Source organism: Ursus maritimus (genome assembly GCF_017311325.1).
Source record: "Ursus maritimus isolate PB19 chromosome X unlocalized genomic scaffold, ASM1731132v1 scaffold_X1, whole genome shotgun sequence".
NCBI lineage: Eukaryota > Metazoa > Chordata > Mammalia > Carnivora > Ursidae > Ursus > Ursus maritimus.
In genome coordinates this window covers 6,103,760-6,121,750 of record NW_024423319.1, presented here as the reverse complement: position 1 = coordinate 6,121,750, position 17,991 = coordinate 6,103,760, and the positions used below count along the sequence as shown (strand labels likewise).

The following is a 17,991-nucleotide window of genomic DNA, read 5'->3' as shown; positions in this document are numbered from 1 at the left end:
CCCAACCCAGCGCCCCTCGGTTCAAATGCTCGCTCTGCTCCGTTTGTTCTGTCACTTCGTGGGTGTTTCTTCACCTCACTGTGCCTCAATTCCTTGGTAAAACACTGACCCAGCTTGATTGTGAAAATCACGCGAGGCGACGCACGGAAAGCACTTTGAACAGTGTCCGGCACGTGGCAAATACACTGTCAAGGCGGCTGTCATATTCAGGTGGGAGTGCTGGCGACAAAAATGCAAACCAGACCACACGGTGTTCTGTAAATCCCCCGAATGGGTTTTGTCATTATGACAGCTTTCAAGATATTAATGGAAAATATAATTTTACAGGCCCTCAACCTGGTCTCCAAATGTGTGTCGATAATTGTCACACGCTGAGTAATATGTGCTAAAACCGGAGATACAATTATTCCCCAGCACCCTCATAAATGGTCGGAATCCGTTCACATCCGAAGGATCATTGGACCTTCTGTGCCAGACTCTAGTCTATAAAGTCGATGTAAAACCTAAAACAAAATAAAGCCAATGACCCGCTCCACTTAGCTTTAGTAGAAAAGCAAGTGTAAAAGTTTGGCAGACTGATGTTTTATACTATCTACTTCATTTCACTGTATCATTTTTTTCTGAAATATTTTTCTAGAACAGAATTCGATCTACCTGATAAGAGAGACACAACCTGGACTTTTTTTTTTTTTTCAGAAAGTCACATTTTCCGAAGTGTTCTAATTTTATTCTGATTTTCAGGGAAGGCACCATGAAGCTAGAGTAGATCTGTTTTCTTCTATTTTTCCCTCCCTCAAATAAGGATTCCAGGAATTAAGAGGCACCGGTTAGACTCTCACCGTGATTCTAGAAACCTTCTTGTGCTTAATATAGAGGGTACACATAGTTAAAGTGTACTATTCCCCCAATAACTCTTGTTCCAGCTGCTTAAACTGACTTGGGGAGTACAATTAATAGATTTTAAAACTAACTTGTGCTGTTCTTTGCTTTGTTTTATTTTTTTCCGTGTTTTAGATCTGGAGATAGGCATTCTTTGGCAGACGTCATATTTCAACTTCTCCTCTGTAAGGATTATGAGACATTTACAGTTGAGGGATTGATTTATTTTAAAACATAAAACCTCCACTTATCATTTTATCTTCTTTAAACTAACCCCATTTCTAGTTACATTGTTTGTGGATGGCCTTGTTTGGTTCTTTAAATACTAGGGACAGTTTCATCATCATCAAATATTAACTGCTCACTGAGAGCAGATGAGCTTGACAAGGTTCCTGTATTTACTAAGAGCAACTCATTTTAAAACATATATTTTTTGAAAAGTGATCTCTGTCGTTTCATCTGGAACTCTCTCAGTTCTGTTCACATCTCTGAAACACATTTCAGATGAAGCTTAATATACCCGGTAGATACTCAGGCGACACAGAGTAGATCTTTATTTTGAAAAGATAAAACATTTGTATCAACAAGAAAAATTACTTGGTTTAAAAAGGCCACTTTCTTTAAATAGACGATGCGTTTGGAGTTTGGAGTTTTCTTTGGGGATTTGTCTGATACTCTAAAATATCTACAGTTTTAATAAGAAGTTAGCCCAGAGTTTTCGTTAAGACTCTTGGTGATAAAAATATATTACCATTAACAAAATGTGAGCTTCGTCCCTGCCTCAAAGTATTCGAATGACAGTGGATACCACTAAGACTTTCTGCTTGGAAATTGCATATTCCAATTGGTCGGGTGGTTGGGTAGGCATGTAAGGAAAATGCTTATTTCAGGTGGATACATTTGGCCTCCATTTGGGGTTTGACACAGGATTTCACAATTGTGAATTTAGCAAGACCCCGCGAACAACCATTTTGATACCATGCTTTAAAATTTCTTTATCCAAAACACGCCTTAGGTTTAGCAAAAGAGGGACTGATTGTCATCTTTGTGCCTCTAATTTCAAAATGCAAAGGTAAATCAATAACTATACTTGCCCTTTGCATAACCTCTGGGAGGAGGGATCCATGGCTGCCTATAGAGATGTAATTATTTAATGTATTCTCAGTGGCAGGCGTACTGAGTTTAAATCTGAACAATAATCAGTGCCTTTCCCACCTTATACTCTCCGTACATGTTTGCGAGCTATTTGAAACTTTCTTTGAAACTTTCTTTTTACTCAGAGACAGGAAACTTAATTTTGCCAAGTGGCAACCCCAAGGTTTAAGTCGAGTGCAAAACCAAGACCCTTAGGAATCGAGGGGATGCCAACTACCTCCTTACTTCCTAAGTTTCAGTGCAGTTTAAACTCACTTGAGACCCTTGAGTTTTAAGTCATGGAAAGTGGCAGATGGTTTCAAGGGACAGAAGTCACAGTGTAGGGAAAGCCCGTTAGAGAAGTCCTGAAGTTGTTCCAGACGTTGCCTGGCTGAAGCATTCAAAGAAGAGAAGAAAGCTGGGGAGATGATCGCGGGATCTTTCTTTGTAGCAATCGTAGGGAAAGTCTCCATCTCGTTAGCTGTTCGCTGATCCCGGATAGGCAAAAATGCTCCGTGTCATTTCCACGGAACATCCAGTTCTTGGGTTTCACTGTATTTTTCTAGTTAGGAGGAGAGAAATAGAAATGAAAAGTATGAAGGAAAAACTAACTTGACCTCCCAGATGCCACGGGGCTTGGTTCGAGCTTTAGTAGGAGGAAGTATTAGATCAGCATTTTCCCATAAGGACAGTCCAATGAGATACTGGTAAAAGGGGTTTTATGAAGAAAAGAGGGACGGTTTCTGTGATTCAGCTGTGTTGGGATAGCAGGTTTCTTTACTGTAGGACATAGATGAGAGAGATCCTTTGATACACTCTGGCGTATTGTCAGTCTCCGCGAGGGGAATGTAGTATGCCATTCTTACAAGAATTTCCCCAGGAAACTGGGCTTTTGAGGCTCCCTTCTTGGGAACAGTGGTCTATGGTACACACTCCGACAAATGCTTTCCAGCTTTACTCTGCGTTTCCATCCCTTGTTGTCTATAAACATGTGAACTTCCCCGGTGTAGTACTCTTTCATTCTTTCTGCCCTTACCCATTCTGAGTCTTTGATAATTCCAACAAAGGCATCTGCATCCTTTCTTTGAATGTTTAAGATGGATTTGCTTTTATTCTTTTAATTCCTCCATTTAAAAATGCAGAAGTCATCTATTACATTCTTGCTTCTGCTGCACTCACGGGATATCAGTGTTTTGGTGTGCACCGTGCCATTAAAAACATTCTTGTTTCACAACGGCTTGTTAATAAAGTTATAAGAAAAATACGAAAAAACTGAAATGAAGTTTGGTTTTGAAATTTGGGGGGCAAAAATCAGTCGGATGAGCAATCGTTTGCCTGGCTTTGCTCCGGGCCAAGCACCAGCTACTGTGCTGGGACTAGAACGTCTCTAGAACGTGGCTTCTGCCCTCAGAGAGTTTGTAGGTGAGAGAAGGCTCCCTACACCAGGCATCGTTGTGTACTTACGAGGGACAGCAGTACTCAAAGTGTGGTCCAAGGACCCTAGAGCGTCACTAACACCCCTTCTGGGGTCTGATTGAATTAAGACCTCATTTGCTGTTTTCACGGTCATTCTCTCAGGAGTGGAGTTTTCCAGAGACTGCATGAGAGGTGACGTTGCAACAGTTGAATGCAAAAAGCAAGCGTGAGAGGAGTCTGCCTGCCTAAGGACTTAAAAAAATTGTCAGGACCGTGTCTAGTAACGGATTCCTAAATGTTCACAATTACCACTTTTGTGACATGCCTATTCTGCTATGTGGGATTGCCATTTTTCCTGAATATATGATTTTGTTCATTAGAACTAACCATGCCCCTTTACTTCTCCCTCTCTTTTAATATGAGTAATCAAGAGTTGACTGAAAAAGACATCTATGCAAATACTGGCTATTCGTGCCATTTTTTGCATGTTTTGAATATGCATCTGCATAGATCTTATGTGCGCCTATGGAAACATAATGCTTAAGCCGTCATTTTCCTCGGCTTTAATGGATGACTTTTCCTTGAATTTGAGTATTCCATAGACGAGGCTGAAGGAAAAAAAAAGTTAACCCACCCTCCTCACCCCTCCCACACACAAATAAAACCTTCAAAACACAAAAGCCTCATCTTCCTGTAATAATTACTATGTTCCAAAAATGTGTATAAATTCGGAGTCAGGAGTTAGGCGTGGTGGTCACTGGCCATGGCCCTCTTCGTCCCCACCTCAAGGAGGAGCCCAGGGCAGGCACAAAGTCATTTGAATATACGATTGCGCCACTGTGGGTGGGAAAGTAGAGTGGCTGACGGGTAGGGAGCTGTGTGAAGCTTTTGGTGGGAGGAGCCATGGATTAAAAAATTGCTTTCTCCAACAGCCAACTTCCTTAAATGCCTTGCAGCTGGTCAGGTAAGCTGGAGCTGAGAGTGCCTTCTGCTTTGCTTGGGGTAATTGAAGGCCCTTGTAGAGGCTGGGTGGATTCCATGGAGGGAAATCCTTTTGTCCTTAAGGTAAAGGGAGTAAAATGTTTTTTTGTGGATTTGACTCAAATTAGTTCAACTCACAAGGGTAGAGGAATGGATAGGGAGAGGGTTGCCAGGTGATATGTTAAATGGAGAGCATACCTATACTAAAACATTGTTCATTGCTTGCCTGAAACTCCAGTTTGATTGGGAGTTCTGTATTTCCACTTGATAAATCTGGCAACCATGGATGGGGTTCCGGGCAGAAGCCCTAGCCGGGAAGAAAGGGAGCAAGCGGCTGGAGTCCTCTTTGTCCTGGGTCTGTATCACTACAGTAGGTCACTAGGTGGGGTGTCTAAGAAAAGGGAGGAGAAGGAACCCGAAGAACCCAACATTTGACTATGGGCTGAGAGCAAGACACCCCTTTACGTTGTTTCATGACAAAGCCTATGTCGCTTGCTTTTATGTGTATTTTATTTGTTGGCATCGCAAATTGAATGCCATTATATTTTCCTTCCTGTTTTCTGTATTTTAGTGACATTTTATGATGGCAGCCATCAAACTGCTCTAAAGACAGCCTCCATGAATACTTTGGTAACTAGGTACCGATGTGCTTTCATTGTCCTTGGTGTTAACTGGATTCTGGTTAGCTGTTTTGTAAACAGAGAGGGTGCGTGCTTGAGGAGCTTACTGTTAAACAGATACTCGGTTACTATTTTTCCAAGCACGACTGAGGGTATTCGATTAGACCACTGCGGGCAGGCGGGGGTGAGGGGTGGGGCGTGGGAGCAGCGGGGACATAGAGGAAGGGGCAGGAGGCAGACTTGAGGTATTGATGAGGCGGGCTTGGTTTCACAGGGAACAGCCACGGTGATTTTTAGTGTTATATGCTCTTCAAAAAATTTCACGGAAAAATTTAAGCTCATGGTTATTTGAAAGCAAATATTTAATGTGAATGCAGCGGAATGGGGAGGGGGCGGGTCTTGAAGTATAGCGGGGACGTTTTTCTTGTAAGAAGCCCGCCTATGCAATAGAGACCCACAAGAAGGCCCCACCTGATGCGATTGACCTAAAGCCATATTCTGCCTCTATTCTACCTCTCAGTAGCTTTCGGGGGTTTTGACTTGCAGGGTGTTCAGAGAAATGCGGGTTGGGGCGAGCAGCTGGTGAAGGCAGTGTACTGGAAGCCGCCCCTGGAAATGCAGTGTTCCCCTTGAGCGACTCAGGTGCTGATTACCTATGAAGCTGCTGCGGGTTCCTTTATTCGGCTGCGTGGGGCCCTATGGCCTGGGGAGTTCTTGTGGCTACAGACCCCTGGAATCAGACCAGGGTTTGTGTCTGTGTGCCTTTTGGATTCCGGATACTTCTGGCTTAGTTATACTGAATTACCAGGATTTTTCAGCCGTCATGGTCACATACACCTCAGAGTATATATTCATTAAAAAAAAAAAGAAGAAGGTATGAATTAGCTGTTTTCTAGACCTGAATAAAAAACCAATCATTTGGGACAGACAGCCAGGAACAGCCTTATTCATAAGTTGGCTATTGTTCTCCTGTTGGAGGAAGAGAAAAGAACTTAATGGAAGGAAACAGCCAGAGAAGCAAGTAGGCTTCTTCTTCTTCTTTTTTTTTTTTAAGATTTATTTATTTATTTATTTGAGAGACAGAGTGAGCAAGCGAATGAGAGAGAGAGAGAGAGAGAGCGCGAGCAAGCGCACGCACAAGCTGGGGGAGGGGCAGAGGGAGAGGGAGAAGCAGACTCCCCTCTGAGCAGGGAGCCCAACATGGGACCTGATCCCGGGACCCCGGGATCATGACCAGAGCTGAAGGCGGATGCTTCACCGACTGAGCCACCGAGGCGCCCCAGCCAGTAGGCTCCTAAGGCAGACTTAGTGTTACTCCCTATAAAATCATTCTCACAAACTTTATTCATTCACTCAGCAAACTTATGGAGTGAACACTCTTCTCCAGGCACAGAAACATCCCTGGAGGTTCAGAGATGAGAAAGATAGAGTCCTGCCTTTGGATAAGCTCAAAGTCTAGTGGGGAGATAGGCATGCAAACAATTTATCGATGTGCACAGTGATAAGTGCTGGGATAAACCTGAGTGCAAGGCGCAGGTGGAGGACAGAAGAGGGGGAGGTAAATGAGAGTGGGGGTGGGGAGAGGAGTCCCGGCAACTCTTTACAGGGAAAGAGTCATTTGAACTGAAAATCCGCATTGGGGAGTGCGAGCCTGGGAACTTGGCTTCTGTCCTTACTGAGCTGCTTGGGAAGTAGCACCAAGTCCTCTCACTTCCTTGGTCTTTACTTTCTCAGGAAGATAAAGGCGCACGAGATGTTCCTTAAAATCCGGTTCAGCCCTAAATGTTACAAGCTGGTAATCAAGCTATCTTAGTGGACTGTTCCAGAACAAATCATCATCGTTGAGCCCTACTTCCTTCATCTTTTTGGAGGTCACCATTTGAAAGCTTTCTTGAGGCAGATAGGCAAGAAAATTCTTCTGCCCTCCTCCCAGCTTCTGACGTGAATTCAGACTTGGTGTCCGGTTTGCGCCAAAGTCCTTGCCCAGTGTGTGCGTAAATGGGATGTCAAGAAAGCAGTTCAGTAGCATAAGGAAACGAGATGCAGAGCTGACTGCAGTGGGGGGGGGGTGCTTGGCTGGCCCTCTCCATGGGGGTGTATGTTCAGCCTCATTAATCTTGCCTTCAATATTTTCAGGAAATGGTTTATTAAAGACTTTTAAAAAAAGATTTCTTGTCTGCATCCCAAATTTAAATTACAAGTTGTATGTAAGATTTAAGGATGCTCTTTATGCATATTTATCAATGTTCATAGATGGTATAATGTTGGAGGAGAAAATGATGCAGATTACATCCATTTTTAGAAAGACAGAACCCTAAGAAGAAGAAAGTGGAAAATTAGCCATTAGTATGCTGACATCTGGCTAATACTCCGTTTATGTTGATGTCCCCTCACTTTTAGCTCCTTGAGATTGTTCCTAGCCTTTAAATAGGTCTTGGTGGTAGGAACCAGGCAACCTCAGACTTGTGATTTGTAATTCTCGAATAACTGTGACTTCCTCTGAGCAGCCGTGTCTATGCATGTAAGTATGTGTCAGTGGGGCACTGTGATCAATAGGATTTTTCATTTAACACACGATCATTAAAATGAAATAACATAATTTGTTTCATAGAACAAATCATCTGTTCGTTGCCTCTATTTAACATTTCACTTTAACTCTTGGTTGCCTAGCAGAGCTGTGAGGTGTCTTTGAAAAGGTAACCCAGTTATCATTGTATTTGAGGGGAGGGGTTCCCCCCTCCACCCCCCTCCCCGTAAATCCAAATGTATTTGAAGAAGCCAGTCATTCTGCAAACAGCTGTTTCTGTTAAGATACTGTGACTGACAAAGGGTAATTTTCAGCTTCCTAGGGTCCTTTTCTTATTCTGATGGATGGTAGAGCTTTCTCTTAGAAACATAAAAAAGTACATTTCACAGGGTTTTTCTACCACCAAGTGCATGGGAAATCTTGGATCTGACAGACTCACTCTCATAACTCCCAAGACTTAGGTGGGATTTGAATCTCTACAATGCTACTTTTCTCTCTCCGTCAAAGGCTTTGTACTCATTTGTCAAAAGCCTGAAGGTAGGAAAAAGGAAATAGATTGAATTGTGGAGGTTTTACAAATGCTCGGCAACTTTTTCCTTTGTCTGTCATCAACTTTTTGATGCAGATGTATTTCAGAAGTTTCATTGACCATTTTCTCCCCCTGCTGCTTTTTGGGTGCAATTTCAAAGCGAGTAGATGGGAAGGGGGAACTGGAAGATTCATGGGTGGAGTGGCTCTTATTTCAGCCAAGAACCACTTTGCTATTGAATCACTTTGCTATTTTCTTAACTCAAGAACATAGTGAAAGGCTAGATGAGAATGATTTGTTTTTAAGGCCAAAGGAAATGGAAAAGAAGTGAAATCCAGGCAAGCATACATGAACTTGCATGCTAATCTTTGTGATGCTTTTTAAATTTTCCGTGTATATGTAGGGGAAGCAGGAGAGAGTTCTTTCTCTCTTTTTTTTAAAGATTTATTTATTTATTTTAGAGAGAGTGAGAGAGAGTGCGCGTGTGGGATGGGGGAGGGGGAAGAGAGAGAGAGAGAGAATCAAAGCAGACTCCCTGCTGAGCGTGGAGCCTGATGTGGGGCTGAACCCCACGAGACCAGGACCAGAGCTGAAACCAAGAGTTGGAAGCTTAATGGACTGTGCCCCCCCAGGCACCCCATAGAGAGTCCTTTGTCTTGACTAGCCTTAGCTGCTGTGTTCCGGATAGAGCCAGCTCTGCTGGTGGTTGGCAACATCAAAGGTACAAGACTTGTAGAGTCCTTTATGACATGGTCCACTGAGCGCATGGCAACTCGGAACCTGTGCGTCTAGAAGGAGGACTTGGGACACCTTTGACGTGGCTTGGGAAACGTGAGGGGTGATTTTTTTTTTTTCAGACCAAGATAGTCTCTGGGCTGTTACAGACCAAGTGTGATAGGATATCTTGTGACCCATTCAAAATGCTTAGCTGGTCTAAAGAAAACACTGGGACCTTTCTAGTCATTCGTTTTCCAAAGGCCAAGAACAATGGGTGATTACATACTGTGCTGGGCAATCCCTCCCCTGCCTCCACCCCAGCCCATCCCCACCTGTTTACCAAAGCTTCGATCCCCTACAAGGACCAAGAGCAAATGTCAGCAAATGTCAAAAACAAAGTTTATCCCCCCCCACTCTAAACGCCAGTTAAAGTGTTTTGGCCTATAATTAAGTTCGGGCCTCTTGAAGAATGAATACTTTACAGAAGAGATTTGTTATCACCGAGTGCTGTGCATATAAATATGTTATCCTGAGTTCCAAAGTCATTTTGAAAACTTAAGAGCCTTGGTTTTCTTTTGAAATATTGTGTTCCACAGATAACATCGATATTACATTATTTGGTCTCATCATCTATTGTTTGGATAGAAAAATGCAGATTTTTTTGTCTTTTATGAGCGTTCTTTAACATAAGCTGCGGTCTCTGGTAAGGTAGTATTGGTCTGCATTTGCATTATTATAGAATTAAATTATGGATTCTGTCATTCAAAAGAGAATGCTTTATAAATCAAGTAAAATCTCATAACTAAGAAGAGTAAGTTGTTTTTAAGTCTTATGGGGCCTCATATTCCATACTTTAGTTTTACAGCCTAACTTGATGTAATTATCAAAGTGTAATTCTCTTTTCTTTTTCTATTTCTGTGTACTGTTTTTGCTTTGTACAAATGTCATTAGTTTTCCAAGACAAAGCTTAAGGAAAGTTATATGTAAAGGACAGTAATATAAAAGCACAAAGGCAGGCTGTAATTCTTTATCTCTAGATTGGCAGGAAATGTGCCAAATACACCGTGTTCTTTCCCTCCCTTGCTTCCTCCCCCTCTCACTGATTGCATTCAATGTAAATGATGTTAAAACTCTAAATTGTAACAATGGTAAAAACTCTAATGTATTCCTTTTTTTATTGTTTAAACTGATCTATTGTTTGGAACTCCTGAATATAAGAGACAGCCCTCATTATAAAGCTTTTTTGGAAGGGGTTACAAACTGTGTTCTGTGTAAACGTCTGTGGTTGTGTTTGCCACTCGTCTGGAAAAGCTATCAAGGTGGGTTTGCAGTCCTAAGGCAATCCTGCTCAGCAGGTGCCTTCTTTCTTTTTCCACTGCTGCTCTGTAACTGTCCCAAAGCAGGGAATCTTAGCAATGGCCCTAAATGTGGACGGCGCAGGAAGAGGAAAAATCGTCTGCGGAGAAGGAAGGTCAGGAGTAAGTTATTTAGACCCGGTTAGGGGGCAGGATCTCCAAATGCAGCTGCACTTGGTGATGAAAAGCACTGAAATTCCAAAGAGGGAGCAGAGGCAGAGACAGAGATTTACGACCTGAGCCAGTGCAGTGATAGATGAAAATTTACAAGAACTTCATTTCTCCAGGGAAGAGAGATTCGAGAGGAGAGCAGAGGATTTCGGACTGAACCTTGGGGAAATCTTAATGTTAGGGTGTGGGAGGAGGAAGAGAAACCCCCCAGTATAAACTAGCATGCTTGGCAGTGGAAGCCACCAAGCATCACTGCTTCCCGCGGGGCTGGTAATTCCGAGCCAGAGAACTTCCGTTACACTGGGTGGAGGGTGGAGAATCTAGGAAAGAAAATCCTCGCGACTTTGCTTTGGCGCAGGGAGTGGTAGGTGTAAAATGAAGCTTATGTTTTCTCATAGGGGGCACATGAGTGAGGGGGGACCGTCCATTATTGTGTTTTTGAGCACATAGAAGGATTTCCTGACAGTCCTTTTTTTTTTTTTTTTTGAATTCTTGCACCATCTTTGGTGCAAAATGGCGATTTTATTAAAGCACAGGGACAAGACCTGGTCAGAAAGAGCTGCTGCCCCAGGTTGTGAGGGGTGACTGATTATATACTTGGCAGTTGGGGGTAAGGAAAAAAGGAGGTTTAAAAAAAAAACTTTCGTACAGTCCTTTTATGTGCTAAAATGATATAGCTGTTCCCAAGCTACTTTTATGCAATCGAAACGATTGGGTTAATACCGTTCTCAACTCTTCCTACCAATAAATTCTTCCTTTTCCAGGATATGCAGAGGAATGTAAAGGTATGTTGAAAGTAAGATATGATTTGATTTTCTCAATCATTTAATTCGATTAAAATTCAGTCAATCATCAGGAGAAACGAAGGGACAAAACTGACAGAAAAAAAATAGTGGCTCCTTTGATTTCTCGAACTATGTTCTAAGTTATACTCAGCTTCTTGCCGTGCATCTGGACTTGCATTAAATGTAGCTCTATAAAGTCTTGAAGGACACACCTTGATTCGCAGTGAAATGATAGGAATGCTTTGACGACAAGATAACTCAGTGTGGAGGAGTGATTGCAGAAACGGTTTAGCCATCTGAAGTAAGGGAAATTCGTAGCATCTGTTAAAAACGCTTGATGAACTAATCCATTTCTCCGGCGGATTCAGGTGGCCTAGCAGCTTATACTCTTGGGTACTCCCCCCCCAAAAAGGCTGCTTTTTTTCTCCACCCCTCTTTCCAATAAGCTCATGCACTGGGAAGAGTTTCAGCATCGGTGGGAAAAAGAATTGCTTGCAGTTGTGCTTGTCTGAAAGGGTTATGGGGGGCCTGGTCATACAAACGAGAGATTCAGTAGCCTCTTTGTATAGTGCTCACGAGTTAAACAAACACAACAACAGGTCACATTTGGCATTGTGAATCTCTGTCCAGTGACATCCTTTGGTACCACATAGTAGACACGGTAATTAGCGGCCATGTCAGCATTTAGGCAACACCAAAGGCATATTTGATTGCCCCGGACTGACATAGGATCCTGTCTGGAAGTGCGTAAGCCATCAATAAAACATTGAAAGAGTCGAGACTCCAAAATACACTTTGGTCTCAATTATCCAAGTGATGTAGGGCCATTGCCTCTGGAACCTGAAGGACAACATGACTGCCAGGTATAAAGATTTATTCTCTTATCGATAAACAGAACATCAGGCGATTTCAGGATGTTTCTCACGTTATATGGATTCAGGAAAAAGAACTTTAAAATTGTCCAGAAAAATGGATCTAAAATTTATCAGGTATATTTACGTGTATATAGTTGCCTAACATTTTCCCCCAATTTCCTTGATTGTTTCTATATGCAGATCCAAATCCTGAATCTTATTTAACATGCATGATTTTACATCTCATGTTAGGAAATTTTTTTTTAATCTGTAACATTATGAGGTATCATGGTATTCCCAATATTTTATGTTTTTTTAAAGATTTGTTTATTTATTGAGAAAGAGAGAGAGATGGTGGGGGTGGGCGGAGAAAAAGGGAGAGAAAGAATCTCAAGCAGACTCCCTGCTGGGAGCATAGCCTGCCCTGGGGCTTGATCCCACAGCCCCAAGATCACGACCTGAGCGGAAACCAAGAGTTGGGCGCTAACCGACTGCACCACCCAGGCACCCCCTAATATTTTATGTTTTAAACGTAATTTGATGCATATCAAAGCAGGGCAGAGCAGGGTGGCTAAGGGAATGAGTTCTGGAATCAGACCAACTGGGTTTTAATTCGGGTTTTGTCACTTTATAGCGGCGCAAATTTCTCTTAGTCTCGGCTTCCTCATCTGGAAGGTGAAGATTATAAGGGTATCGATCTCAGAGGGTTGGTCCAAAGACTAAACACGTTCATTCTAGTTCGTGCAAAGTGCTTAGTGCAGCACTCCGCGCATGCGTGGAACTGGACAAACTTTTGTTACTTTGTTACCAGATTTTTCGAAATACCAGTGTGCATTCATCTAATTCTTCATTTTCAGGGTCGGTGCGCTAGAGAGAACTGCAAGTACCTTCACCCTCCTCCACACTTAAAAACTCAGCTGGAAATTAATGGGCGCAACAATCTGATTCAACAAAAGAGTGCCGCAGCCATGTTTGCCCAGCAAATGCAGTTCATGCTCCAGAATGCTCACATGTCATCACTTGTAAGTCACCGCTATTGAAAATCTGTGCATGTGTGTCTTTTTTTTTTTTTTTTAAGAATATAGCCCTTGCCGGGCTTTCGGGAACTTAGTTACAGAAGGATGTAGGATGCCAGCCAATGTGTTAATTGACGCTACGAAGCTGTTCTGCTTCTGAGGGGAGCATTCGGGTGTGTTGGGTTCAACACCTGGGTTGCATTTACCATGAATTCAGTTTATAGAAAAATATTAATTAAAGAAGCAGGGGCATTTAAAGATGAGGAGGAGGTCTGATTGTTATTACAGGTAAACCGTTGAATTCTAGGATATTAATCCAAACAAATTTCCTCGCTCTTTCATGGTAGTTTTGTTACTTTTTAATAGGCTTTTTATTTTGAAATGATTATACTTTGAAGGAAAGTTGCAAAGACAGTACAGAGAGTTCCCATATTACCCCTCACCCAGTTTCTCCCCCCCCCCCGGTTAATTTCTTATGGCATATTTGTCAAAATGAAGAAACTGACGTTTTACACATTGCTATTAATTAAACTCCAGATTTTATTCAGAGTTCATTAGCTGCCCATTAGGGTCGTCTTGCTGTTCCAGTGTTGAATCCATGGTACCACAGTGCATTTATTTGACTCCTGTCTTCCTTTCTCAGTCTTTCCCTGTTTCCCATGACTTTGACATTCTTGAGGAATCCTGGCCAGGTATTTGATGGTGGTTTAACTTAACCCAGCCACAGAGTTTCCCTTTGCAGGAATTAAAAAGATTATGCTGCCATTTTAGTCCAGCGTCTGGTATTTTTATAGATCAATGAGTTGAAATGGATCCTTTAAAAAGTAATTTTGTCCTATTGAGAATTCATCTTGTCCTGATACCTTATAATATAAAGTTGCAGTTTCGTCTTAGACCTTTCGTTATCTAGATACCAATTGGAAAGGGATATGTTGTCTTCATCTGTTACCCATTTGGTCAGTGACTATGTAATAAACTCACTGAAAGCTAAAGACCATATAGCTTTTCAGCTATGTAGTATGTAGATGGATACAATGAAAGTGTGCTCTCAGCAAAGCCTATCTCATTATAAAATTGATTCTCAGAATTCAAGGAAATCAGTGTGGACAGGGCAACCCCTTCACTGGTATATATTTATAGTTAGTACACATAACAGGTGGCATTGATGAGTCACTGCAGTTTTGCACCATGATCTTCTTTTTCCAGAAGGTCCAGATGGCTTTAAGTAAAATGAGTAGATTTCATTGCCCATATTAGTAGTTTGCCAAAAACGTTTGCCTTAGAACTCAGTGTGATTAATTACATTGATAAATTAGTTCCCAGAAGGTCATCAGTGAGCTCCTCTGAGCTCTTCTTTGACCTTTCATAATACTTCATATGGTTGAACTCCTTCTGCAAACTCTTTCGTTAGCTTTCACACACTGCAGTATTTTAGTTCCTCCCTATTTCTAAAGGGGTAGGGAAGAGAAGCTGTTCTAGATTCTGGGAATAGTATGAACAAAACCACAGAGAAATGAATGTGCGGGGTGAGTCCAGAAAATATGAGTAGTAGGGGAATAAAGCAAGGAAGCTTTTCACCCACCGTTATTACTACTCTTGGCCTCTCGTGGATGTCCCCAATTTCAGACTGAGTAAAGAATGGGGGCCAGATTGTATGACACACCTGAGCCCAGCATGTGTTTTTTTCCTTAGGTCAAGAGACAAGCATTGGGGCATCAATCAAATGCCCGGTTTCAGGGAATCAGAGAGCAAGGCCTGGGACAAAGTAGGGGTAAAATCAGAAGGCAGACTATTCATCTTCTGTTCAGCCTCCAGGAGAGTCTTTCCATTCCCTGTCTCAACCATTCATGCATTATTGATCATGCTGACTCACCCTGGAGACTAGGGAGTGGCTTTTTTTAGAGTCCAATAAAAGATCTATTGAGTTCTCCAGCCTCTTGTGCTTTCTAATTGAATTCTCCATGCTTTCTATGATAGAATACATTTCCCTTTTTTTTCTTCCATGAGGGTAATTTCAGATTTCAGGCTGCAGAATATGATTGATATGACTCACAGGAGTGCAATTTATTTTATAGCATATCGTAAGATACAAGACATTACTTAGAAGACCCCAGGGAACAATTGGAAATTGCTTTTCTACCTTGTAGATTATTTAACAATAGCTGTTGTGATGTGATAAACTGATAAAAGATTAATTTCTGCAGTTATTATGTATACAAAAAACTAACCCCGAGATGATTGATATGATCCTATTTTGTGGTCTAGAAAGCTTTGTAGGCGTGTTGTAATTGCACTAGTGTGAGCAATTTTAAGTGACATTTACCAGTCTGATTTGAAAGAAATGTTCTTTATTATGGATCTTGATATTACCATGGAAGTAACATATGATTTTACTTGATTTTTCGGGTATTTACGCTCCCCAAACAACTCTCTATCCCTTTTAACCACCCCCCCACCACCCTGATAATCTGATTCTTCTCCCTAGAATAGTCAAGCTTTTGTTTAAATTTCCAGTTCTGATATTTGTATGGTTGCATATTAAGCCCCATTTGGTATCACTGGCTTGAACTTCAGGTCTTTCCACAAAGCTTACTTCGATCCGTTTCTAGGATACCAAGAGAGCACATCTGCTTTCGGAGAATTGAGTATGGTTTGCTTATTATAAGCCCCAGATAAAGGGAACGTCAACCTAAATGGGATGGTAGCTAGAGAACAAATTCTGTTCAGTGTGACTGAACAATGAGTAAAAGCCACACCTAGTCAATTTGGGTGGAATGCTTGCCGTAGCAGGCAAGTTTGTTCACTGTATTTAACAGGTCTGAATTGACATTTGCTAGTATGAAATTCCGCCCCGAAAGCTTTTGTTAGCTTTATTAAGGAAGTTTAGCAAGTGAGACAAAGGGCGTGACTCCCCAGTGTTTTTCGATGCAGTTAAGAGATAGTTTGATGTTCACAGCAAAAAAAAAAAAAAGAAAGAAAGAAAGAAAGAAAGAAAGAAAGAAAGAAAGAAATCATGTTTAAGAACTCCCCTGGCATAATTAGGAGGCAAACAGGAGCCCTGTAGAAGAATTTTAGGGAAATCAGACACACTGGATCGCTCTCAGGCAAACTAATGTTTTTAAATTTCAATTTCACAACCGGAAATGTTCATTACAGGAGGAAGGATTCTCACTGGTGGATGTAACGTATGCATATATAAACTGCATATGGTGTCATATGTCTATTAAAAACATCTCTGATTTAGACATTTTGCATAGTCTAGACCTGTCCATGTCTAGTAAACCGCTTTAGTTTCTCTCTTTGTGGTGATGCCCATGGAAACAGTTCTTTACACGCAGGTGAACTTGACTAACCCAGTCAAGTGTATTCACCTGATGATTTATATAGAGGTTATTGGTTCAGCCATTGGGGTGTGCCAAGTCCCCTGGTCTGCTATATGTTTTTCATGGCTTGCATTCCTGTGGCCAAGGTAGGGTGTTTCAAACCACAGAGGCTATCAACATGGGTTCCACTCCAGACTTGTCCTTCATTGCAAATAGTATCATCTGATATCTGTCTGAACCCTCCCCACCTTTTCACATCATGTCTATAACTCTGTGTACCAAATACATGGATACATTTCCCATAAACAAGCTCGTATGTTTATCTGACATTAATATAGCAAGGAATGAAGGTGAGGTAGCGTCTCAGAACCAAAAGGGGTAAAACTAGGAAGTTCCATTAGCTAGGAGGAAGGGAGATACACTGACAAGTAATAGCTAGAGACCAGCGTTTTGAATGCTTTTTTCCCTTAATTAATTAGGAGCTATAAGGTGTTGTATTATTCCACGAAACTTTGGACTGCAACCGTCTTAAGCGAATAGAACCAGTGTTGCAAAATCATTTATTTACTTTTTCATTTTTGAAAATGTTAAGTACTTAAATGACTCAGTAAAGACAAAGGATAGGATCTTTCCCTAACCATGCTACATTCTACATTTTGCCAATTCACATCAGAGTTACAGGTTTCCTAGTTCACACAGTTCATATATAGTTCATATGGTTCACATACAAAACTAACTTTATTGGCTAAAGTGTCTTCTATCTCCCTAATGTCATGGCTCTTTTATTAAAAGTTATCATGAGGGGCTCCTGGGTGGCTCAGTCGGTTAAGCGTCTACCTTTGGCTCAGGTCATGATCCTGGTGTCCTGGAATCGAGTCCCAACGTTGGGCTCCCTGCTCAGCGGGGAGTCTGATTCTCCCTCTCCCTCTGCCCCTTCCCCCTCACTCATGCTCTCGCTCTCTCTCTCTCTCTCAAAATAAATAAATAAAATCTTTTAAAAAAATAAATAAAAGTTATCATGATGAAAGGTACTGGCAAGCCATTTTGTAGATTTAATGGAAAAGGAAACCATGTCCATATTCCAGATGACCAGTCTCATGATCAGTACAGAAGTTACAATGTATTTTAATGAAGGTTGTTCAGAAGATTTTTCAGTTTATCCACTCTGGAAATGATAAGTGATGGCATTTAGTTCTTCTCGATGTGCTTACCTCTGCATGTTTTTTAAAATGATTTTTGCAAAAACGTTTAAGTTGGTGACGACAGGCATTACGTAATTATCAGGTTAATATGCTTTTAATAGAATTACGACTGTCATTATCATGTGAGGTTCCACACTGACCGAGGTTGACCAGATCACATCACAGGAGTGCCTGGGGTGCAACTAGCCCCAAAGTCATCTGGATTTTGCCATGTTTGCTAAAAGGTTAGGCAAGATTTCACTTTTAGATATAGCGACTGAAGCCTAACATTATTTATTTGTTCATCAAAGTGTTCCCACCGGTAGGCTTACCTTGAGGTTAGTGAAGCCTCGAGGCCCCTCATTTGCATGGTCTCCGGCCAAGGCCTTGGGAGGAGACCTACCAATGTGTTTGCAATGTGTTTGTAAAGTTTGCAAAATATATTTGTGTATTCTTTGTTCTTAAGACTCCGCTCCGCTCCAGTTGCCTAAACTTCAGGCCCC

The 17,991-nt window shown here is 41.7% G+C and overlaps 1 protein-coding gene across 9 annotated transcripts in view; it reads left to right on the top strand.

Moving 5' to 3' along the window:
* The window catches only part of MBNL3 (muscleblind like splicing regulator 3), a 155,676-nt gene that overhangs the window by 61,707 nt on the left and 75,978 nt on the right, over positions 1 to 17,991 (top strand). For all 9 annotated transcript variants that reach the window (XM_040627465.1, XM_040627442.1, XM_040627449.1 and 6 more), the window contains one exon: positions 12,826 to 12,990. In XM_040627465.1, the coding sequence (XP_040483399.1) occupies positions 12,826 to 12,990 (165 nt within the window). The remainder of the gene's footprint in view (positions 1 to 12,825; positions 12,991 to 17,991) is intronic.